Below are 24,268 nucleotides of genomic sequence, written 5' to 3'. Positions count from 1 at the left end.
AGTGTTTCCTGAGAGCCCTTAAACCACTCCGCGTTGAGTCGGGGATAGTTCCCTGACACTAACCATCCTGGGGTACATTCCTTTACTTTTTTACCTGTACTTAAGACAGTAGATGGTTATAATTAGGGACCTGTGAAATCATCCAGTGACATTTCTGAAGCTCTTTTTGCATGCCTCACATTTTTGCAGATTTCTTTTTTTCTTTTTTTGCATTGTAATATAGTTTTTTTTAAAAAATATATTTTTTTTATTGTTTTATACTAAATTACTACAAAAAATATAAAATATACTTCACATTCATTTCAGTTTTGGCTAGCATAGCCATGACTTCCCCTCAGACCTCCACATGGCATCCAGAATTATATCTTAACATTATACTTCTTAAATCTACCATTGCTTACATTATCATACATCTCTTACTCACTTTATCTACCATAATTACAATAATATTTCTACACATTAACTACAAAGCTTCTTGAAATCCTATTAGCGTATTCAACTGCGAATTGTTGTCAGATAGTTCGTAACTTAACCAGTCTTTGATGAATTACACACCTCCTTCCGGCAACTCCTGCAGCCAAGCTGGTTCCAGCTGCTTTCCTTTGGACCACATCAGAGGCCGATAGCGTTCTTGTTTTTGTTTTGCTGGGCAGCCCAGGACCTCCTCCATACACCCTGCCCAGGCTTACCGCCAGGGGAGGTAACTTCGGCGCTAACACAAAGGTTTGACTTCACCCCTAGATGCACACTCCGTTGCCTCTCAAGACAGATGGACGCCAACAGTGGGAAGCGATGGCAAGGTCAGGGCTGTGTGAACGCCATGTGTGGGAATGCTGGATTGGGTCCACACCACTGCATCTGCACAGCCCCAAGCTCCCCACTCCTAATAATCAGCACCAATACTGTTTCCGGGAAGCTTTTGCTGCTGCTGCTGCTGCTGCTCCACAGGTCAAGTTGCTCATGTTAACAATAGCAGTTGGGCTTGAAAATATACTAGAAGTCCGGTATATAGATGGTATTTAACACCAGTGAAATTAGCTAAGTTGTATCATGGCTTAAGTAATGAATGCTGGAAATGTAAAAAAGTAGAAGGTACCTTCTATCACATGTGGTGGACATGCCCAAAGGTAAAGGACTTCTGGGAGAAAATTTACAATGAACTTAAAAAGTGATGAAAATCACTTTTACTAAGAAACCAGAGGCCTTCCTGTTGGGCATGACCAGTCATGAGATACCCAGGAAAGATAAAGTGTTTTTTTTATGTATGCCACAACAGCTGCTAGAATTTTGATTGCAAAAAACTGGAAAGGTGAAGAGCTCCCGACAGTAGAAGATTGGCAGATGAAGTTAATGGACTTTATGGAACTCGCAGAACTGACCGCGAAACTCCGAGACCAGAGGGAGGAGAAGGTGCAAGAAGAGTGGAAGAAATTTAAAGAATATTTAAAACAACGTGAAAATTGGACATTTGAAGTGAAATCCAGTGAATATAATAGGCTTTAGTTATATAATGTTAGGTTAAAATAGTATAGAAGTTAAGATTGTGTTTTAATTTGTTTATGCAAAATATTATGGTTAGTAATAAGTTGATATAGATAAGTTAAGATGTTATTTGATTTGATTAAGGATAATGGTGAATGAATGTTAAAATAGTTACAAAGTTACTAAAGTAAATTCGAACTGAACGCAGATGAGAGAACGGAGGAAGTCCCCAAGTAAGATTTGAAACAAGATTTAAATAATAATTAATTGTGTGTTCCAGTGTTCGTGTGGTGTTAGGTATGTATAAGTCTTTGTTTTTGTTATTTGTATTTGTAGTGTTTTTATATTTGTATTTGTATTTTTGTAGCTTGTATGTTTTTATTTGTTGTTTAGTGTGGAAATGCCAATAAATTCTTTATATATATATAAAAAGGAAATATACTAGAAGTCCGTGCAGGTGACCAGGTGCGAGCGCATGCAATCTCCAGCTCAGCCAGCTGATTCCTGGCTCAGCAGGTGCTAAGGCTCCTACCCTGGCTGAACCAAATATATGTGAGTGTAACGTGCCTCCCCCCCCCCCCTGGCTAGCAAACGCTGGCTCAGCAAAGTCTAGTGTAAATCCCCCCAGGGATGTTCAACACCATAAACTTCAAAAAAACCCAACCCATTTTATTCTTTCTCTGTCTTTCTTTCTGCTGTTCCCTAGCCATTGTGCATCTCCCACAGTGGACCTAGCATCATCTTGGAGCATGGATGGTGAAGGAAAGAAAGGTGGCCAACACACATGCTAGAATAAAAATGATGGAGTATATTTGGAGTGGGGGGGGGGAGAAATGCATTCACAAAATTTAGGTAAAATCAGGTAAAATCTAGGTAAAATCAGAAAGAGACAAATTATCTGTTTTCTCAGCAAAATGTCTTGAGAAATTTTTGCTCAGCTCTGGAAAGGGCTGAAAAGATAGGGGAGATTTTCAAAACATCCAGCCAAATTTTGGACTGTGTGCCCCCGTTATTCTAGATCAGAAACAGTATTCAGAGCCAATCTGTTTGTATGCAAACGCTACTTTGACCAGGAGGTTATGTCTTGTTTATTTAATAAGATATAGATTTTAGGCAGCATGTCTTATTAAATGGAGACACCTGCTCTTCCTTCCTTCCCAATGCTGTCGGGACAACTCTTTCCCTGCTTGTTGGCATTCAGAGAGAGCCAGTGTGGTGTAGTGGTTAAGAGCGGTAAACTCGTAATCTGGTGAACCGGGTTCGCTTCCCCGCTCCTCCACATGCAGCTGCTGGGTGACCTTGGGGTAGTCACACACTCTCAGCCCCACTCACCTCACAGAGTGTTTGTTGTGGGGGGAGGAAAGGAAAGGAGAATGTTAGCCGCTTTGAGACTCCTTCAGGTAGTGAAAAGCGGGATATCAATCCAAACTCTTCTTCTTCTTCTTCAAAATGATCATATCCCAAGTCATGAAATGCCTGCTTTAATGGAACTTCTTTCCCACTGAATATCCCAGCACTTTGCCAACCTGTGCTCTCCAGATGTTTGGTGGCTACAACTCCCACCAACAGCCTCAACCAGCCCTGCTCCCATTCTTGCAAACCTCACTGGGTTCACCCCCCCCTGCTGCCCATCCAAATGGGAAGCTTAAACCCTCCTCTGAGTGCAGCAAAGACAGCATGCAGCTGTTTCAACAAGGATGTGCAATTTTCCTTCTCTGCGTGGCTGCTGTTATAATAGATACAGGAAAGGGCAGGGCTACTGTTACAAAAAAGGGACCCAGGTGGCGCTGTGCGTTAAACCACAGAGTCTGGGGCTTGCTGATCAGAAGGTCAGCAGTTCGAATCCCTGCCACGGCGTGAGCTCCCGTTGCTTGGTCCCAGCTCCTGCCCACCTAGCAGTTCGAAAGCACATCAAAGTGCAAGTAGATAAATAGGGACCGCTCCAGTGGGAAGGTAAACGGCGTTTCCGTGCGCTGCTCTGGTTCACCAGAAGCGGCTTTGTCATGCTGGCCACATGACCTGGAAGCTGTCTGCGGACAAACGCCGGCTCCCTTGGCCTATAGAGCGAGATGAGCGCCGCAACCCCAGAGTCGGACACGACTGGACCTGATGGTCAGGGGTTCCCTTTACCTTTTTACTGTTACAAAACACTGTACACTATGTGGCATCTATATAGCAAGTGACAGTCCCCCTCTCCCATCCTCAGAAAAGGCAGAGGGGATGAGGAAACCCACACATCTGGATTCTGACCAGCCCTGGCTGGGAGTTTGGAGCTACTGCCAAGCCTTAAAAACCGACAGAAAAGGAGCACATACCGGTACTTGTCTGTTTGCCACTCAACAAATCACATTGCATGCAGCAAAACCCTTAGCTCTGGCATTTATTCCAAGTGAAACTACCTTTTAGCCACCACACTCTGGGGAAGATGTGGCCTAAGCACGAACCATTTATGGAAAAACTCGGCCTGAAACGCTCACTAAACTGCTTTGCACAAAGAACTTGGTAGGCAACGAAATATGCAAGTGGATGGGCCTCTGGTATAAACCCCCCGTGCTTTCAGATGCCCGTAAAGGGTTATATTCACCCAGTGTTGTCACAGATTTTAATCCTCTGCTTTAAACACCAGGCTCCTCGACCGCACATGCCACAACAGAACATTTCTGACTTTTTCTCTTTTTGGTGGCGGGTAGACTTGGAACTGAGGACAGAGAAGGCTATACCCAGGGGTAACTCCGCGACAGCGCTTGCAAGGTCTGCAGACTTTGCGGGGCCCGATCCTGATCTGCGCATGCTTTATCGGAAGCCAGCAGCCCCTCGGAGTTCAACGGGCCTTACTCCTCATTGCGCGTATATAGGACAGACAGACACTTAACGCGTGTTTTGTGCGCGCGTGCTTTTAATCGCCAGTCCATGCACGCATTTTTTGCAGCGAGTGAAGCCTGCAATACAGCCGCCGGAAACTTTCCCGAACGGCGTTCACAGAACAGCACCAACCCCCGGGATAAATACGCTTTCCTCGACCCACCCACCCCCTTTGCTTTTCCACATGGGATTCTGGCTGCTCTTTTTTTTAAAAGTGGGAAATGAGAAGCAGATCTGAAATTGTGCGCCGCCCCCCCCCCCCATATCTCATTGAAAAACCGGGAGATTCCTGCTTTCTCATTTCTGGTTCGGTTTTTTTTTCGCTTGGCCATGCAATAATATATATATTAAATGCTGGCTGGCTGCTGCAATGCAAAGACCCTCTGATCACACGGGATCCCCTTTGCAAACGGGCCGGGGACCAAGGTCCGCTCTGCGAGCCGCGCACAGCTTCTGGGGCGGCGCGCTCTCTCTCTCTCTCTCTCCTGCAAACTCCGCCGCGCACCAGCCGCTCCGGCTCCTTTATATAGCCCTCTAAAAATAGCTCCCCTTACACTGCCTTATAAGGCGGACGTCGGATCCTGCCCTCGGACCAATCGCCGCGGCTCTTCCGTGCCGAGCCCCGCCTCCGCCGCCTCGCTCCGGGACCCCATTGGGCGACAGTGACTTCATGAGAGGCCCTCGCGGCCCACCTCCCTCTTGCCTTACATGGTCACGCGCTGCCTTAATGGACAGTTTCCTCTGAAGATCCCACGGCTGCGCGGAGGGAGGAGGGGCTGGGGAGGAGGAGGAGGAGGAGGAGAGAGAGAGAGAGAGAGGAGGGAGGGAGGGAGCGGGGAAAAAAAAGAGATAGAGGAAAGTATGGGAGCGCGCCTGGCGGGAGCGCGCGCGCGCGCGCCAGGCAGAAAATGCAACCTCCCAAAAATAAAGAGCAAAGATTGCATTCAGCAGCGAGCAGCAATGCAGAAATAGATGGCAGTCTCGTGTCAGTGAGTTTGCATCCCCAACCCCAACCCCCCTTCCCCGGTGCAAGAGCTGGAGTCAGCAGCAACAGAGCCCTGGAAAGGCAATTGCTTTTTTTACTACAAGTGGAGAAGAAGTGTCCCCCCCCCACTCCTCTCTGGCTGACGGCTTGTACTGTACACGTTCTGGAGCATTTATCCCTTCTCTCTCTCTCTGTCTCTCAATCTCTCTCTCAATCTCTCTCTCTCTGGGTCGTTGATGGGGCTCCTTCCTCCCCCCGCTTTCCTCCGCTCCTGTTCCTGCTTTGGGTCCGTCCCTGAAAAGTGTGACTCCAAGCAGCAGCATATGCATATATCGCAAACAAAAGCAAAACAGAGGACAAGGACGGCTGGATTGATTGCTCTTAACTGTCCTTCTTTCCCCCGCTTCTCCTCTTCCTCCTCCTCCTCTTCTTCCCCCTTTCCCTTTTTAATGAACAGAACTAAAAGCCCACCGCAAAATTGCAAACACAAACCTAAAAGGAAAGGGTCGGGGTTTGTTGTTTTCAGCAGAAGCGGCAGCAGCAGCAGCAGCAGAAGCAGCAACATGGATGTTTTGGCTAGTTATAGTATATTCCAGGAACTGCAGCTTGTCCACGACACCGGTTACTTCTCGGCTTTGCCATCCTTGGAGGAGAACTGGCAGCAGGTGAACCATTTACGTTACTCCTGTGAATCTCTTAAATGCAAGCGCTGGTGAATCAGAGCTGCTTTTCTGATATTGTTTCTCATTTTCTGTGAATATTAAAAAAAAAATAAGCAACACTGTCATAAATGTTATCGATAGCCATGCTGCTTGCATTAAATCCTAGATCATATAGTAATCAGGGAGCATCTGAGGTCCGGTGGAAGTTGTTCTTTTGAGTGTTTTTTCATATTACATTGTGGTTCTGTTATTTTTTTCAAAATAAAAAAAGTTGCTTCTCCTTTCATTGCTGTTCCCTTTAAAAAGAAACGGGGGGGGGGGTTGCTTTCAACCATGTTAACAACTAACAGCTGGTGGAAGCTGAATAGATTTTTCAGATTTTTTTGCAAGGTAATTGGTGTGTCGGGGCAAATCAGTTCCTTTATTGGAGAGACTTGATTGCAGAAGCCAGGCACACACTGCAATTTTTTTTCTAAAAAAGAAAAAAGAAAATCCTTTGTGTTACTTCGCTTCCTTTAAAAAAAAGAAAGCTTGTTTTTCCGCTTAGAACAATGACATGACAGTTCAAGCATACCCAGAAGAGAGTTTAGACAGCAAAGGGGTTAAGAAATAACAACCAGAGATGGAAATTGGGTAATGAGGTTAAACTGATTGACAAACGATGGGGAATCCAGAGAGAGAGAGAGATAGGAGACTGGGTGTGAAATCTTGTGATTAGCCTAAATATGTACAAAGATGGGGAGAGGAAATGACTAGAAATCAAATGCATCAGCTGGGATCGTCGATGTAGCTGGAAGGGGTCTTTTCATTAGGGCGAAATATTACCTAAAGTAGCGCTGCTACGAGTTGCCCTGCTGGGTTTGGTTACAAGTCTATGATTATTTATCCATTGTACAAACTACGTGTCTTCATTTGGGGAGGGGGAGAAGCCTGGCCTGTGTAGTTTAGGAGATAGGTGTAGAAATGAAGAAGCATGTGGCTGCAAATGTAACTTGCATACTGTACATGCCCCCCCCCATGACAGCTGTAGGGTGAGTGAGATAATGAGGTGCCATATTTTATCTTCCAGTTGTCCAAACGATATCGATTAGCGTGATTCCACAACGTACTTTTAAAGGTGTGTTTTGTGTGTGTTTAAGGTGATGTACACGTGCCCTAGCTGTCTGCATCTATTGTTGGATATTACTGCCGTGGAATTGTTAACCACTTTTATTGTCGCTCTGGCATTATTGTAGGGGGGGGGATCTCCCTAGTAGCATATCAGCCTCGGGTTCCTTCTTTCTTTAGGGGAAAGGTTTTCTGGCAAAATATAGCACTGCCAGGCAATGGGGGGCAGTTCAGGTCTGTTTTAGTCTTAAAGGAAGAGCAGCCTTTTGTTTGCCTGCTTGCTAGGCATAGTCATTGATGATGAGTCACATCTGGTTTTCTACATGTTTCTCCTTTAAGGGACTGATTCAGCTGGAGAGGCGAATAATGCCCCACTTAACAGTTCTTCCAGTTTGCTTCCAACAAGCAGTGCCCTTGCTGTTGAATCAGTTGCATATTAATAACAGTCTAGACAGTTCAATGCGAGATAATCTGTTGACATAGCCAGCATGCCTCAGGCAGATACTGTATGCTACACTTTGTGAGGTTGTCCTAGTGCACTGAAAGGAAGCAGACTGTTTTCTGCCAAATGCTACATTTAAAGGAGAGTGGCTTGTTCTTTGCATTTCAAGAACTCAGGTGTTTGACCTACATCCTTTAGTCAATCTTTGTTTTATAATCACACGAACCTTTCAATCAAACCATTTTTTGTTTCTTACACGAGCTCGCGCTGTATAGTATCTTTTGAGTTTTCCAAGTGCCCCTGTACGTTATCTCATTAAACTTCACGAAAAGAAAAAGAAAAAAGAACACGAGAGCAGGCCAGTGCACAATATTGTATGTCTTGGGAGGGAGGCAAGTTAGAGAATAGTGGCTTCTCTAAGGCCTCAGTAAAGCTGAAGTGAGATTCGAACTCGGGACACCGCATTTCATGCCACTGAACATGTAGTCCCAGGCACGTTTATTTAGAAGTAAGTTGCGTTGAATTCAGCAGGCCTTCTCCCAGGTAAGTGGGTACTGGATTGCAACCAAAGGCACACACAAAAATTTAGGATGGGTACAGGGTATATGGGAAGTGTCATAGGGGAACAGTGATTCAGCTGCACAGAAATAATTTGTAGACATTGGTGCCGTGGTGGCAGGATTTGGGGGGTGGCGGCAGATGTCCAGTGGCCCATTCAGCAGCCTGAGCAGGGGGCACCCCTCCCCAGTGCAGCAGGTCAGGCTTCTCTTATCACATTTTGTAGTATCATTATCATCTAAAGAAGAGGGAGACATGAGACAAGCATGCCCACAGCCGAGATCACCAAATGGACCCATTCTTGTCTAGGCACGTGCTTTGCTTTCTCACTTCCCCCCAGGCACCGCGATTTCCAGACGCGTGTCCACAAAAATCACGACAAACAAGTTTCTCAGATTTTTTATCTATCGGCCATCACGACTCTGCAAATTTTGGACTCATACTTTTAGCTAACATCCCTTAGCGGGGGGCTTGTATTAATCTGTTCTGTGTGTGTGTGTGTGTGGAGAGCTTGAATGTTATTGTTCTGTATAATACCAGTAAAAGATAAATAAACAGTTTGAAAAAGATAATTATAGCTTTGTTTTTGAAGGGAGCGCCGCCGTGGAACCCTGGGTTTTGAGTGCAGCAAAATTGCCACAGTTGCTTTCAGTTTTACTGGAATTTATTCTGGGACAACCCTTATTCATTTTATATCGTAAATGTGCTTCTGGCCCAACCTTTCTCCCAGTGGGCTGCCCAGGGCAGCTAACAATGCAGTAGAAAACCCCAACATTCAATAAAACTACCTGGGTGGGAGGTGGGCGCATAGCCGAGGGGGCAAAGGAGAGAAGGAAGGTGGGGGCAGGTCTCTGCTTCCTTTTCCCTTCCTGCTGTCCTCTTCCTGGCCAGATCTCAGCAGCGTTTTGAGAATGGTGCTCCAGGGATTAGAATTCATCCTCTACCACTCTGTTCAGAAGTAAGCCCCACGGACTTCTTACTCCCAGGTATATGGGTCAAGTTACGTTTGCAATTGATTCCAGACATGGATTCCCAAAGCGCAACTCTTTCAAAAAAAAAAAAAATTATTCCCACCATCCTTGGTTTGGTCCAGCTCTTCCATCTTCGTGTTCCTAAATGGTGGAAGGTCACAGTTCTGTTATTGAAGGGCCGTGTTTTTATTATTATTATTATTCAGCTGTACGAAGCTTCTTGCTAGACTGAAATCTTCAACCTTCAGCAGGTAATAGAATGAGGGAAGGCTCTGGATTGAACCTTAAGGTCTTAAGATCAAAAGAAGGGCATGGATCAGGCCAGAGGCCCATCTCGTCCAGCATCTTTCTGACGGGCAAGCCACAGCTTCTGTCTGCAACATGGGCATGGAAACATGAAATCCAATTACAGAGATGTTGTCAGGATGACTGAGAGTGTGTGTATGAAATTGCTCTTAGACTACCCAGGAAAAGCACTGTATAAATACTAAAGGCACGATCTTGGCAAAGGCGAAGTTGAGCCCTTGCTTAAATCTCTCCCATTGAAATCCATGGGACTTTAGAATACTTAAATCTGTGTAAGTTGCATTCAATAAAATATGCTAAGGGGTGCAGCTTTCTGCACCCCAGTAGACATTTGGTTGAGATTGACAGCTGTGGAGAACGGTATCTTTCTTCTGTCTCTCTGCTGGCCTGCCTACTGTTTTGCAGCAACTTTGTGAATGCAGAACAGAAAAAGTTGCATGTGGTGTAGCTGACAATTGTCATAATAACCTAAAAACCCTACAGTACTGTGTCTGCACAATAACCCAAGACAGTTGCTAAATAATCGCTGGCTGCCACCCACCCTCCTTTCACACACACACACACACACACACACACAAACACACACACGGCCATTCCCTGTAGCTGAAGGAGGAGGAAGTTCTTTGGTCTCTGCTTCCGAGAATGTATCAGTAGTTGCATGGAAAGTTACAATGAGGCAATTTCTGAATAACTTGTTAAATGTGGAGTAGGCAGACTCCTTTGGTGGAAGAGAATTGATGTCCATTGCACGCTGGTTTTAAGCCAGATTACTTTGGCAGGGGCCGTTGGTGCCATACCTGATAGCAAAAGGTGCAACATAGATTGGACTGATGGCTTTATTTCAATAGGATTTGGCAGAGCACAGCTCCTTATGGAGCGGAATGGAAAATGTGAATTCTTAACCACTTGCAGAGTGAGCAAGTTTGGGGGTTGTTGGAAGGATCCTTTGGGCATGCTCCAAGAGCCAGCGCTAAGAGATTAGAGTTAGAGTTTGACTTTGGCTGGGAAAACCTAAGTTTAAATAGAGCTCTGCTGGTTAAGTCCGAAAGGCCCATCTAGTCCAGCCTCCTGTTCTCACAGCAGCCTGGTCAGAGACCTATGGGAAGCCCACAATCTAGATGCTAGACCCAAGTCCAAAAGTTCTCAAATCTCTCCTCTTGGTTGCTCTGAGCAGGTCATATTCTCTCCCACCCCCCCCCCCCCCGCCACCTTAGTCTGTCTGTCCTCAGGTTAGGTTTGTTGAAAAGAGCCAGCATTTTTGTTCGTGCAGATGTTCACAAGGCAGATCGTCAAAGTCTTGTGCAAGACTGAAGCATCTCATTGCAACAGAAACGGGAGTGGGGCAGAGAGCAAATGGCTGCGTTGGACAGGATACTCGGCTCAAATGTTATCGCTTGAATGGAATTAAATATAGACCTCTAAGATCTTGAATGAACCTACGCAGAAGAATGTTTCATGGGCAGGAAACAGCTTGTTATCTGCAGCTATCCTGTGGCTGTGTGTTCTGCTGGGTTCGCCTCATGCCTGATCATGCTTTTTAAAAATTGGTTGGTGGGTTCAGAAAGCAAGCTTGGAATATTTATAAAAGAGCGTGTGTGTATGTGTGAAATTTTGGCTGGAGTGTGAGATTGTTGCCTCTGGTGTGGAATAATATGTTGGGAGCAGCTTACAATTTGTTCATTTGAATTCCTTATTTGCTCTAACTCCTGGTCTCGGCGCAGATCTTTAATAGTGCCGTGATGTGGGTGAGACTCAAAGCACAATAACCTGAAAATTGGTTGCATTGGTTATATCATTGATCTGTCAGAAATTCCTTCCTGATGTTTGGTTGGAACCTCCTGCCTTGCAGCTTGAAGACAATGGTTCGGGTCCTTCCCTCCAGAGCAGGAGAAAACAAGCTTGCTCCATCTTTCATATGACAGCCTTTTAGATACTTGAAGATGGCTATCATATCTCCTCTCGAGGATGTTTAAAACAATACCGTCCTTCCTGTTCTGCACTGTTATGTTTGGTATGTTCTGAAAGGGTGGAAAGAGGATCTCTTGTAATAATGGAATTTCACAAACACAAGAGATGGCTTTTGCACAGGCAGCAGCATTCCCCCCTCCCCCTTTTAGCCATGCTAAGGGGAAGAAATAGAGGCAGTGAGAAATTTTACTTTCTTGGGCTCCATGACCACTGCAGATGGTGACAGCTAGTCACGAAATTAAAAGACGCCTGCTTCTTGGGAGGAAAGCAATGACAAACCTAGACAGCATCTTAAAAAGCAGAGACATCACCTGGCCGACAAAGGTCCGTATAGTTCAAGCTATGGTTTTCCCAGTAGTAATGTATGGAAGTGAGAGCTGGACCATAAAGAAGACTGATTGCCAAAGAATGGATGCTTTTGAATTATGGTGCTGGAGGAGATTCTTGAGAGTCCCACGAACTGCAAGAAGATCAAACTTATCCATTCTTAAAGAAATCAGCCCCGAGTGCTCACTGGAAGGACAGATCCCAAAGTTGACGCTCCAGTACTTTGGCCACCTCATGAGAAGAGAACTCCCTGGAAAAGACCCTGATGTTGGGAAAGATGGAGGGCACAAGGAGAAGGGGCGACAGAGGACGAGATGGTTGGACAGTGTTCTCGAAGTGACTAGCATGAGTTTGGCCAAACTGCGGGAGGCAGTGAAGGATAGGCGTGCCTGGCGTGCTCTGGTCCATGGGGTCACGAAGAGTCGGACACGACTGAACGACTGAACAACAACAACAAAGGATAACCAGATATAACCTGCATGCTACTCATGGGAACATCCTGTTTCTCTGCTCCTTGCCTCTTTGGTGAGTTGCAGTTGGTCATGCTTACTCCAGTGGGCAGCAGCTCTAAGGTCTTTCCCTGTCCCTGCTACCTGAGAACCTTTTCCAGCTGGTGAGGCCGGGGATGAACCAGGAACCTTTCCACATTCAAAGTGTGTGTTCTGTCACTGAGCCAGGTTCATACGATGGGGGGCGTCAGTGCTCTTGTGTTGCTTCTTGTCCCTCACCAGGCTGAGCAGCAACAGAATAAATCGGGGGTCAGGAACCTGCGGCTCTGGAGCCGCATGCGGCTCTTTCGTGGCCCTGCCGCGGCTCCGGGCGGCTGCCTGGGGCGCGGAGGTGGCGCGGAGTGGTGGGGGCACTGCGCCTGAGAACTCCTCGGCCGGAGGGAAGACGCGCCAGCCCTGCCCGCGATGGAGGGGCGGTTTGCAGGGGGGAGAGAGAGAGGGAGGGGGGCAGCCGGGGGGAGGCGCGGGGGGCGGGCCTGGTGCGACGGCGGCAGCGCAGTTGGCGGAGCGGAGCGGGGCCGTCTCCGCCGCGGCCCGCCACTGTGAGCGCGCAACAGGCGCTCCTCCTTCGGCTCCGGGCGGCTGCCTGGGGCGTGGAGGTGGCGCGGAGTGGTGGGGGCACTGCGCCTGAGAACTCCTCGGCCGGAGGGAAGACGCGCCAGCCCTGCCTGCGATGGAGGGGCGGTTTGCAGGGGGCAGAGAGAGAGGGAGGGAGGGGGCAGCCGGGGGGAGGCGCGGGGGCGGGGCCTGGTGCGACGGCGGCAGCGCAGTTGGCGGAGCGGAGCGGGGCCGTCCCCGCCGTGGCCCGCCACTGTGAGCGCGCAACAGGCGCTCCTCCTTCGGCTCCGGGGCGGCTGCCTGGGGCGCGGAGGTGGCGCGGAGTGGTGGGGGCACTGCGCTGCGCTCCTGGCCCGCCTGGGCTGCGCCCGTCGCGCCTGCCCGCCTCCCTCCTTGGAGTGTCGGGCCTGGCGGGTGGCTGGGTGTCCTTGTGGGGCTTGGCTCCGTTGCGCCTTCCCCGGCCCCGGGAAGGCGGCGGGGGACCTTCCCGTCGGTCGCCGGATGGTGCTGCTGCCGCCTCCGCCTGGCTTTGCTGCTGCTCCGCCTCGCCGTCCGGCGCCTCTTTGGCAGCGGGATCCGGGGGCGCCCAGGGGTCCGGCCGGACTCGGAGCCTTCCTGCGCCACCGTGCAACAGGAAGGCCGGGCGGCGCCAGCGAAAACGTCCGGGCTGCTTCTGAAACCTCCGCCAACTGGTGCTTCGCCAGCGCTCGCTGCGGGCGGTGTACATGCTCAACGATGGCCCAAGGGCGGCTCGGGGCCCGGAGCCCCGAGGCCGGCGCGCTGCAGAGCCTGGCGCGATTCCCCCCCAAAAAAACCTGTTTTTTGCTTTTTGGCTTTTTGCCTTGCTCTCCCACCCCCCCCCTCTCTTTTTTTTCCTCCCCTCCTTTTTTAATCCAAGGGGAGAAATCCCATTTTTAAAACAACAAACAAACGAAAATAAACAAAACAAAATCGAAAATTCTTTCTAGTAGCACCTTAGAGACCAACTGAGTTTGTTTCTGGTATGAGCTTTCGTGTGCATGCACACTTCTTCAGATACCAAAATAAAAATAAATAAACACCCCCCACAGCTGCTGCAGCCACTCTATTTGAATTTTTATTATTACCCTTTTCTCCCTCTATCCCCCCTTTTTCTTTTCTCTTCCCCTTTTGTTTTTGTTTTCAAAAAAAGGAAAAAGAAGAAAAAGATTTTCCCCCTTTATTTTTATTTTTTAAACTACTACATATTTTTAATAGATATTCTCCCCACCCCACCCCACCCCCAATTTATATTTTTCCACCCCACTTTTCCATTCCACCCCCCTTTTTCTTTCTTTCTTAGTTCGCTTGCCAACCTATCTTAGAGGGGGAAGCCCTCTCTCCCACCCACCACACCCCAATTTATATTTTTCCACCCCACTTTTCCATTCCCACCCCCCTTTTTCTTTCTTTATTAATTCGCTTGCCAACCTATCTTAGAGGGGAAGCCCTCTCTCCCACCCACCACCCCCCAATTTATATTTTTCCACCCCACTTTTCCATTCCCACCCCCCTTTTCTTTCTTTCTTAGTTCGCTTGCCAACCTATCTTAGAGGGGGAAGCCCTCTCTCCCACCCACCACACCCCCCCAAAACAACTTTGAGCTGAACCCCAAAAAACGGGGTAGATCACTGCTGAAAGTAGATCACAGTTTCTTGGAGTTGGCCACCCCTGGTATAAGACATGTAACTAGAATAAATTTTTAAAAAACCAAGCAAATAATTGTAATAACTACTGTAATAAAGCACTGCTATAATTATATATAATTTCCCTAAAATTTTGGTTTCATTCGCCTTTCCGTGCTGAAATGTCACAACCTGAAGGACCATGGCTTGCCCCCCCCCCCAGTTTTGATCCTGGGTACGCCCCTGAGTCAATGCAAAAAAGTAAGAACTTATTCTTGTTGTTTTTACTAATTATACTTTGCATTGGCTCCTATACGTTATTTATTATTATTGCATTAAGGTAAGAAACAATATATGCAGCGTTATATTTGTTTTAAATGTCGCAATGGTTTTGCGGCTCCCAGGTTTTTTTTTTCCCTTTGGAAACGGGTCCAAGTGGCTCTTTGTGTCTTAAAGGTTGCAGACCCCTGGAATAAATCATGCAAAAAAACCCACCAAAACCCAATATATGCCCATTTGCTGCCTGCATATTTTATACAGGTTAGGGGTTCCAAATTCAGCTTCTCTTGGCACAGAATTTTGGCAGTACCGTGTGCAACTGTAGGTCTGTTTGTTTGTTTTTCTCCTGGGGTTAGAGGGTAAGTTTAATGCACAATTATGTGGTTTCAGTGGACACTTTGCAACCATTTTGCACCATGTGCAAATGGGCAGCTACATGCCTTGCATAACACAGGCACCTGTGGTGTATCTTGTAACTTGCTGCAGCCATAGTTGTGTGCATTGTTTTACATCTAGTGTACATGGCATGATGACTCACAGTCAAGCACTGATCCCCCGTAAGATGTGCAAGTGGTTAAAAATAGAGAAAAGTGGATACAATGTGCACATTATAGGCAACATCATGATGTGCACAGTTAGTAATACAGGTGTGTAAGTGATAATTTCTGTAATGTGTGAAAAGACTCTTGGATTTAGAACTGTGTTGAGAAGCACATTGGGCTGGCTTGAGGTGGCATGATCTTTTCTTGGGTCTATTCAAAACCACCGGACCTCCAGCATGAGGAATGAGGTACAGTATGAATGGACCAAGCTAATTCCAGGTTGTTGCTGCGGGACCCAGGTGGCGCTGTGGGTTAAACCACAGAGTCTAGGGCTTGCTGATCAGAAGGTCGGCGGTTCGAATCCCTGCCACTGGGGTGAGCTGCCGTTGTCGGTCCCAGCTCCTGCCACCTAGCAGTTCGAAAGCACGTCAAAGTGCAAGTAGATAAATAGGGACCGCTCCGCGGGAAGGTAACAGCGTTTCTGTGCACTGCTCTGGTTCGCCGGAAGCGGCTTTGTCATGCTGGCCACATGACCCGGAAGCTGTCTGCGACAAACGCCGGCTCCCTCGGCCTGTAGAGCGAGATGAGCGCCGCAACCCCAGAGTCGGACACGACTGGACCTGATGGTCAGGGGTCCCTTTACTCTTTACTTTAAGGCAGATGATTTTTCAGACATTGTGCTGGAAGGCCTGTTAAGTAAAAAAATGTTTGTTGGAAGGAGGAGAGGACCCTTTGCATTGGCCAGACTTAGTTTTGATTTGTATGTGGTAGGCCGGAATGGTTGGACCTGTGTCTCTTTCAGACTTACTGTACTATAGTCACCCTGGAGAGTATTCAGGGATGATGAGGGATGCAGCCCAGTGGCACCTGGAGGACGAAAGGTTCCCTAGCCCATGAATGGACCTTCATTTAGAGAACAATTTTTAATCTCCTGATTGTTTCTGTTTTTATGCACACACATTTCCCAAATAACTAGGTGTATGTCAAGTTCTCCTGCCAACCTAGCAGTTCGAAAGCACGTCAAAGTGCAAGTAGTTAAATAGGTACCGCTCCGGCGGGAAGGTAAACGGCATTTCCGTGTGCTTCTGGTTCACCAGAAGCGGCTTAGTCATGCTGGCCACATGATCCGGAAGCTGTAGCCGGCTCCCTCGGCCAATAAAGCGAGATGAGTGCCACAACTCCAGAGTCGTCTGCGACTGGACCTAACGGTCAGGGTCCCTTTACTTTATGTCAAGTTAGCTACTCGCTGGCTTCATTCACATGGCATGGTACTTTTGCAGAGCTCTCCCTGAGTTCAGTGAGGCTTGTTGAGAAAACGTCACACTGGATTGCGTTGGTGGTTTTTTGTTTAAATGGTCTGCTTAGTACAGGCGTCCCCAAACCAAGACCCATGGCTGGATAAGGCCCAGGGACTTGTTTATCCAGCCCGCGGCGACCCCTGCTGCTGCCGCCCACTCTTACCAGCGCTGCACTGCCCACTCCCGGTCGGAGGAGCACTGGAAATAACTTGTGCACATGCGTTATTTCCGGTGCACATCCGGGTCGGAGGAGGCCCGCGCACAAGCTATTTCTGACCCAGAAGTGCATTAGAAATAGTGTGTGCACATGTATGGGCCCACTCCCCCGCCCTCCGGCCCACTGTGCGAATCGCTGGAGACACCGGCCCGAGGCTAGTAAGTTTGCTGACCCCTGGCTTAGTAGGTTCTCTGTGTTAACCAAAAACAACATGAGCACCATCCTATCTTCACACACTGGGCCACATTAACACCCTCTCTTTGGGAACACACACTCACTTAGGGGAAGGGAGAGAGAGAGAGAGAGAGGTCAAGAAAGAGCCTCTGCTCTACCTTACTTCAGAAGGCTAACATCGCCCTTTGGAACAAGCAATTCAAAATATGCTTTTCCACGTGTCACGTAGGCTAAAGGTTTTAAGCACACTTCCTTGAGCACAAGCCTTATTGAGCACAGTGGGACTTGCTTCTGAGTTAATGTGCAAAGGTTCCCCCCCTGTCAGTCCTATTGGCTGTTTGGGAGTGGCAGTCATAATTTTAGGGCAGCTCCTCTTTCCCCCTCCTGAGGTATTGCTGTAAATCAGGGGTCCCCAAACTAAGACCCAGGGGCCGGATGTGGGCCAATCGCCTTCTAAATCCGGGCCGCGGATGGTCCAGGAATCAGCATGTTTTTACATGAGTAGGATGTGTCCTTTTATTTAAAATGCATCTCTGGGTTATTTGTGGGGCATAGGAATTCGTTCATTTTTTTTTCAAAATATATTCCGGCCCCCCACAAGGTCTGAGGGACAGTAGACCAGCCCCCGGCTAAAAAAGTTTGCTGACCCCTGCTGTAAAGTGATGAGAGAGGCTGTGAGGTCGTCTGGGGCTATGGAAGTATTACAATGGCAGGACTAATCTAGCACAACTCTGTTAGCCATTAAGCTGACTTATATTTGGCAGACAGGGCCATTTTGCTGTCCGGTCGAAAAATTTTCCGCTGCTACTGGAAAGGAATAAATCAACGCGGCGGAACATTCCTTCCTTCTTGCCATTCCCCATTGTTCTAGAATAATGGCACAATTGGCCACTCCATAACGAAACTCATCTCCTTTAATATTGCTATTTCATCTTGGTTCCAGTCACAGCAAAACACATTTCTAAGTGCTTATTGTACATCATGCCCCGCGAGGATAGCTTGCAGGAAGAGTTGACTTCCAAGAACTAAGCAGCCACCTGTGAGCTACGGAGGATTGGAAATGGCTGTTGAATAAGCTAAAACACTTCCTGCCACACTTGCACACAATGCAGGATGCAAAGTAAAAGGGGTTTATGGTGATTTGTCTTTGACATGTTTTGGCTGCAGAAACCCTGGCTACAAATTATGATTTCTCTGCGTTACAAGTTTCCAAGCCGCCATGAGTGCACAAAGCAGGCAACTCCATACACTAACAGACCTGTGGATTGCTGAAATACATTTGCTAAAAGACTTGTAGGAGTCTCTCCCATGCAAGCTTGCTTGAACTGTGGGGTCCACAGGAGGGGGCTTGTTGTGCACCATTCAGTCTTTTTAGGAATCTTATTAGAATCATAGAATCATAGAGTTGGAAGAGACCACAAGGGCCATCCAGTCCAACCCCCGCCAAGCAGGAAACACCATCAAAGCATTCCTGACAGATGGCTGTCAAGCCTCTGCTTAAAGACCTCCAAAGAAGGAGACTCCACCACACTCCTTGGTAGCAAATTCCACTGCCGAACAGCTCTCACTGTCAGGAAGTTCTTCCTAATGTTTAGGTGGAATCTCTTTCTTGTAGTTTGAATCCATTGCCCCGTGTCCGCTTCTCTGGAGCAGCAGAAAACAACCTTTCTCCCTCTTCTATATGGCATCCTTTATATATTTGAACATGGCTATCATATCACCCCTTAACCTTCTCTTCTCCAGGCTAAACATAGCCAGCTCCCTAAGCCGTTCCTAAGGCATAGTTTCCAGGCCTTTGACCATTTTGGTTGCCCTCTTCTGGACACGTTATTAGATCTTGTAGATCAGAACTGGGTGAAAGGTAGGTCAGAAACTACTGGTAGATCTCTTGGTTGTTTGCCGTAGATCTGTGGGGGTTTCTGCCTCCCAATGATTTACCTAACAATTCCAAGTAAAATTGCAAGTAAGCAAAAAGAAAGCAAAGCTGGCCTTGTGGGAATTACTTATTTGACTCTGTGGTCCTCTCCAGTGAAGTATGAATATTAGTTGGTTGCCTTTGACTAGGTGGTCTCTCTGCAGGTCTGCTCGCCTGTTTCAGGATTTGTGTTCAAACTAAACTGTGGATTTGTATTTGTATATTTTGTCGGACAAAGGAGATTGTCTGCTCAGGGGCAGCGTTAGAAACTCAGATATATAAGCTAGGCACCAAATGGCTCTTTAAACCAAGGTTACAGTGGCCAAAATGGAATGTCTAGTTGCCATTTTGGGGCCCGACTGTGATTGATTATCAGTTGAACATCTGGCTAGTGTGGTGTAGTGGTTAAGAGTGGTAGACTCATAATCTGGGGAACCGGGTTTGGTCTCCGCTCCTCCACATGCAGCTGCTGGGTGACCTTGGGCTAGTCACACTTCTTGAAGTCTCTCAGCCCCACTCACCTCACAGAGTGTTTGTTGTGGGGAGGAAGGGAAAGGAGAATGTTAGCCGCTTTGAGACTCCTTCGGGTAGTGATAAAGCGGGATATCAAATCCAAACTCTTCTCTTCTAGTTCAGATGACAACCTTGAGCTAAGTGAAGAGCTTTGAGAAGAAAGTCACTTCATCCAGGGACAGTCTACACATAAACTGACCTATTCTCACCTCCTTTTCTTAAGGGTGATACAGACCATTCATAATGTAGGGACATTTTTCACAACTGTGGGGTGGGCAAAGTGATGGCGAACTCCAACAATTGACTGTTAAACGTTGTTCACTGCTCCTGCTCAGGCTACACAGGAAAAGCGTTTTGGTTCCTGAAATTCACTGTGCAGATTATATATAATTGATTGAATTCTACAGGATGTGTGGTATTGGTGTGTAAAACGTTGAGATCCAGTGATCCCCAGGCATGCAGCTTCAGATGGTGGTGGATGTCGGCACCATCCTTGCTCCCGGGCATCTTCTCTTGGTTACAAGTCGGGTGCAAAATGCTCCTGGCCACCTGGCTAATTTCGAACACCATTCGGGGGGGTGCAGGCAATATTTTGCATACTGCTGTGGTCAATGGATATTGGGAGTTCTATGAAAAACATGCTGCCCACCCCTGTGGTGTTCTGCTCAGGCAGAGCCTCCTTAGTGTTGGTGCCGTAGTTATAACGCTGCCTGTTCAGGCTCACCTGGGACCCACACTATTAACCCCTGACTGTAATTTGTGTTAATTGTTTTTAATTTCTGACTTTTAAATTGTACCCTGCTCTGGGGCTTGCTGCTGAAGGGTGGGTTATACATTTGATTGTGATAATCTGATTAATTTTAAATGCAAAAAAAAAAACAACACGCTGCCATGTTTTCCCTGTTCGTTATGTTCCTTTGTTCCTGGTTTTTAATGAGAACGATGAGTTAATGTGTTTTAACTAAAATAAAATAAAAAATTCAGCGGGTAGGATATTGGACTTGCGCAACAAATGTCAGCAGCGTGGCATTAGCAAAACATCCTATATTGGTGTTTCTAGGCATACAGGGATTGCTTTGTTGTTCAGCTTTTGTCAGGATTTCATGCATCTTCCCTTGAGGCAAAGTTTCTGCTGCTGGAAAATCACGTTCTTCCTGTATTTCAAACCTCAACGTTTTTTTTTTGTCACTGCGAAAGTGTGATTCCTCCCTTCCCTCCTCCAGAGCAATAGTTCTGGAGCTGTGGCAGAATGTGGGAATTACTGTACAGTTATAGCACATTTGTGCCATCTGCTTTCAATATGTTTAATTATACCACAGCATAGCCCGGGACTGTTTTTGTTGTGCGTCGTTATTATGTTTCCCCATGCCACCTTTCTGGGCTCGCCTTTCCTGAAATTGCGGGACAGCTCCCATTCTGCAAACTGCAGGCATTGCAAAAAAAAGAAACTTTTACCTGGAGTGGGAGACGGAGGAGGCGCGATCTTCTCCTGCCTTGCTCCTTCTCTGCCTCGCAAATTGTACACGACTGCTTGGTTTGCGTTTGCGAGTGTAAACAAGTAGGTGGAATTGATTTAACCTCAGTAGCTAAAAGGGGCAGAGATGGAGGGGCGTTGGGCCAAGGTGGTTAATGATGTACGGCAAGCAGTTAAATGCATGCCAGTTCCCCGGGCTGGTGGTGCTGATGGCAGGAGCAAGTTTTACCTGCATTGGCAAGTCCTGGGGCTCAGTCCCTTATCTTCCCAAGCAGTACAGAGCAGATTGCAGGGATGTGTAAGTGGTCAGCATGGGATCCTTGCTCCGCCTTCGCAATCCACATTGCCACTGGGATGTGGATTCTCCAGGGTTCTATAGGTGACATGTCTTCATTCCCACATACTATAATCAGTATTTGAAACTCAGATCAGGTGCCAAAGGGTTCCTTAAAGCAAGTCACAAAAATGGAGTGTCTAGTTGTCGTTTTGGGGCCAGGCGGCTCTAAAAGCCTTGTTTTTCAAATGACGGACAGGCTGTGATTGATTATCAGTTCAATGTCTGGATAGTTCGCATGACAACCTTGAGCCCGTGTGGTGTAGTGGTTAATAGCAGTAGACTTGTAATCTGGTGAACCAGGTTCGCATCCCCGCTCCTCCACATGCAGCTGCTGGGTGACCATGGGCTAGTCACACTTCTCTGAAGTCTCTCAGCCCCACTCACCTCACAGAGTGTTTGTTGTGGGGGACGAAGGGAAAGGAGAATGTGAGCCGCTTTGAGACTCCTTCGGGTAGTGATAAAGCGGGATATCAAATCCAAACACTTCTTGAGCTAGGTTAAGAACTTTGAGAACTTAAAGAAGGAAAGTCACTTGATCCGGGGACAGTCCACGTATATATCGACCCATTCCAACCTCGTTTTCTTAATGGTGACACGAAACATTCATAATGTACCGATTTTCTCAACAACTGTGGGCAGGACAGTGGGATGGGGTAACTGAAGACAATTGATTATAACTTTGTTCACTGCTTCTGCTCAGGATGCACAGAAAAAAGCATTTGGGTTCCTGAAATCCATTCCAATAGTGCAGATGAAATATATCTGATAGAATTCTACAGAGGGTGGAGATGTCAGGCACCATCCTGGCGCCCAGGCATCTTCACTTGGTCACAAGTAATAATAATCATAATAGAAAATAATAATTTATTATTTGTACTGTATTCTGGCTTCTGTTACAGGCATAGCTGTCAACTTTCCCTTTTTTTGCGGGAAATTCCCTTAATCCAGCGCCGTTTCCCACTGCAAAAAAGGAAGGTTGACAGCTATGGTTACAGGTAGGTAGCCGTGTTGGTCTGCCATAGTCAAAACAAAATTAAAAAAATAGAAGAATTCCTTCCAGTGGCACCTTAGAGCAGTGTTTTTCAACCACTGTTTCCGCGGCACACTAGTGTGCCGCGAGATGTTGCCTGGTGTGCCGTGGGAAAAATTGAAAAATTCAAGAGAATTACTTTATATATAGTCAATATAGGCACAGAGGTCAAATTTTTAACATTTTCTAATGGTGGTGTGCTCGTGATTTTTTTCATGAAACAAGTGTGCCTTTGCCCAAAAAAAGGTTGAAAAACACTGCCTTAGAGACCAACTAAGCTTGTTCTTGGTATGAGCTTTCGTGTGCATGCACACTTCTTCGAGATACACTGAAACAGAAGTCACCAGACCTTTATATATAGTGAGAGAGTGAGGAGGGGTATGACTCAGAAGGATGGTGGGAATGGGGGGATTGGCTGATAGCTGTGGTAAACCTGTTGGCGACTGTTAACGACTGCAATTGGTCTTACAGGAAAAAGCAAGGGGTGAGATGGCTAAAGATAGCTTTATCATGTATAATGAGATAAGAATCCAATTCTGGGTGCCACCTGGAACTGGAAGTGAAGGCCTTCTCGGTGGTGGTGCCCTGGCTATGCCCACTTTTCTACCTTGTTGGTATGAAGCAAACCCCGTTTTATTCTCAGGTGTTTTCAATCCATGACGAACTTGGTTGTAGTGCAGTTCTCTCATGCTGCTTAACTGTTAGCTGGGCTAACTGTTGTGCTGTTGACTTGTATTTTGTTTTTGTGTGTCACAAATCTTTATTTAACTCAAGAAACAAATGATGCACTTTGTGGGATAAAAGTGAGTCTTTTGTAGATGGGCAGTTTATGGGAGGAGGGAGAGAGAAGCAGTAGGATCCTTAAACATTCCATTTTAATCAGCTCTGCTCTTCAAAATCTGTAGCTCAAGGACATCCTTAATTTTTCCAGCGAAAGAGAAACAAAAGTGATTACAAAGTGGAAAAACCTCCATGATGTGAATTTTGAAACATTGCTAACTTTTTTTTTTTAAAGCATTCCCTCCCCACCCACCCCCGCAGTACCTGAGGAATGTCAGGAGTTTGTTTCGTCTTACATAAAATATTTTTGAAAGGAAAGGAAATTCCCAAAGTGCAGAATCTCTGGGCACTTCCCCAACCTCCACACACTCTGCCCGACGTGATGTTGTGCTCTCCTAAATCCAAGATCTTCATTCAGACAGGGCTTTGAATCGTAATTCCTAGTAAGATTTAAAGGGTTTTTAAAAATACATTAAAAGGACTGAAAGAGCTGAGAGATAATGTTGCAAGCAGAGTTCCCCTCCAAGTTGTTCTACATGTAGTTTTAAAAGAGGGTTTCATGTGTGGGTTTTTTTGGGGGGGGGGAGGGGTGTTGAGTATCACATAATTGTCAAGCAAATATTGAATGTGTTAGTTCATTAGATGTGGTTCTATAGGTCCAATATATTGTGGATGGTTGCACTATGGCATGGGTAGGCAAACTAAGGCCCAGGGGCCGGATCTGGCCCAATCGCCTTCTCAAATCCGGCCCGCGGACGGTCCGGGAATCAGCGTGTTTTTACATGAATAGAATGTGCCCTTTTATTTAGAAATGCATCTCTGGGTTATTTGTGGGGCCTGCCTGGTGTTTTTACATGAATAGAATGTGCCCTTTTATTAAAATGCATCTCTGGGTTATTTGTGGGGCCTTTCTGGTGTTTTTACATGAGTAGAATGTGTCCTTTATTTAAAATGCATCTCTGGGTTATTTGTGGGGCCTGCCTGGTGTTTTTACATGAGTAGAATGTGTGCTTTTATTTAAAATGCATCTCTGGGTTATTTGTGGAGCATAGGAATTGTTCATCCACTCCCCAAAAATATATATAGTCCGGCCCCCCACAAGGTCTGAGGGACAGCAGACTGGCCCCCTGCTGAAAAAGTTTGCTGGCCCCTGCACTTACTGTGTCTGCCTAAGTCTGTGGTCCTCAATGACGTTGAGATACTTTTCTGCAGCAGCATGGGACCTGCAAACAGGGGCAAACCTTGCAAACATGACGTCCAGTTCAGAGCCATTAAAATCAGTTTAGTCATTGACTTCAACGAGGTGTGATTGGAACCATGGCAACCGCT

At 46.9% G+C, this 24,268-nt stretch overlaps 1 protein-coding gene across 1 annotated transcript in view; it reads left to right on the top strand.

The window, feature by feature from the left end:
* Positions 1-5,713: 5,713 nt before the first annotated feature.
* The window catches only part of KLF7 (Kruppel like factor 7), an 85,497-nt gene continuing 66,942 nt past the window's right edge, over positions 5,714-24,268 (top strand). Inside the window, exon 1 of the mRNA XM_033170178.1 lies at positions 5,714-5,994. Within this exon, the coding sequence (XP_033026069.1) occupies positions 5,779-5,994 (216 nt within the window). The 5' untranslated portion in view covers positions 5,714-5,778. The remainder of the gene's footprint in view (positions 5,995-24,268) is intronic.

This window comes from Lacerta agilis, chromosome 1 (assembly GCF_009819535.1).
Source record: "Lacerta agilis isolate rLacAgi1 chromosome 1, rLacAgi1.pri, whole genome shotgun sequence".
Lineage (NCBI taxonomy): Eukaryota > Metazoa > Chordata > Lepidosauria > Squamata > Lacertidae > Lacerta > Lacerta agilis.
Note: the sequence above shows the minus strand (reverse complement) of the source record. Positions and strands in the feature narration are given on the sequence as shown.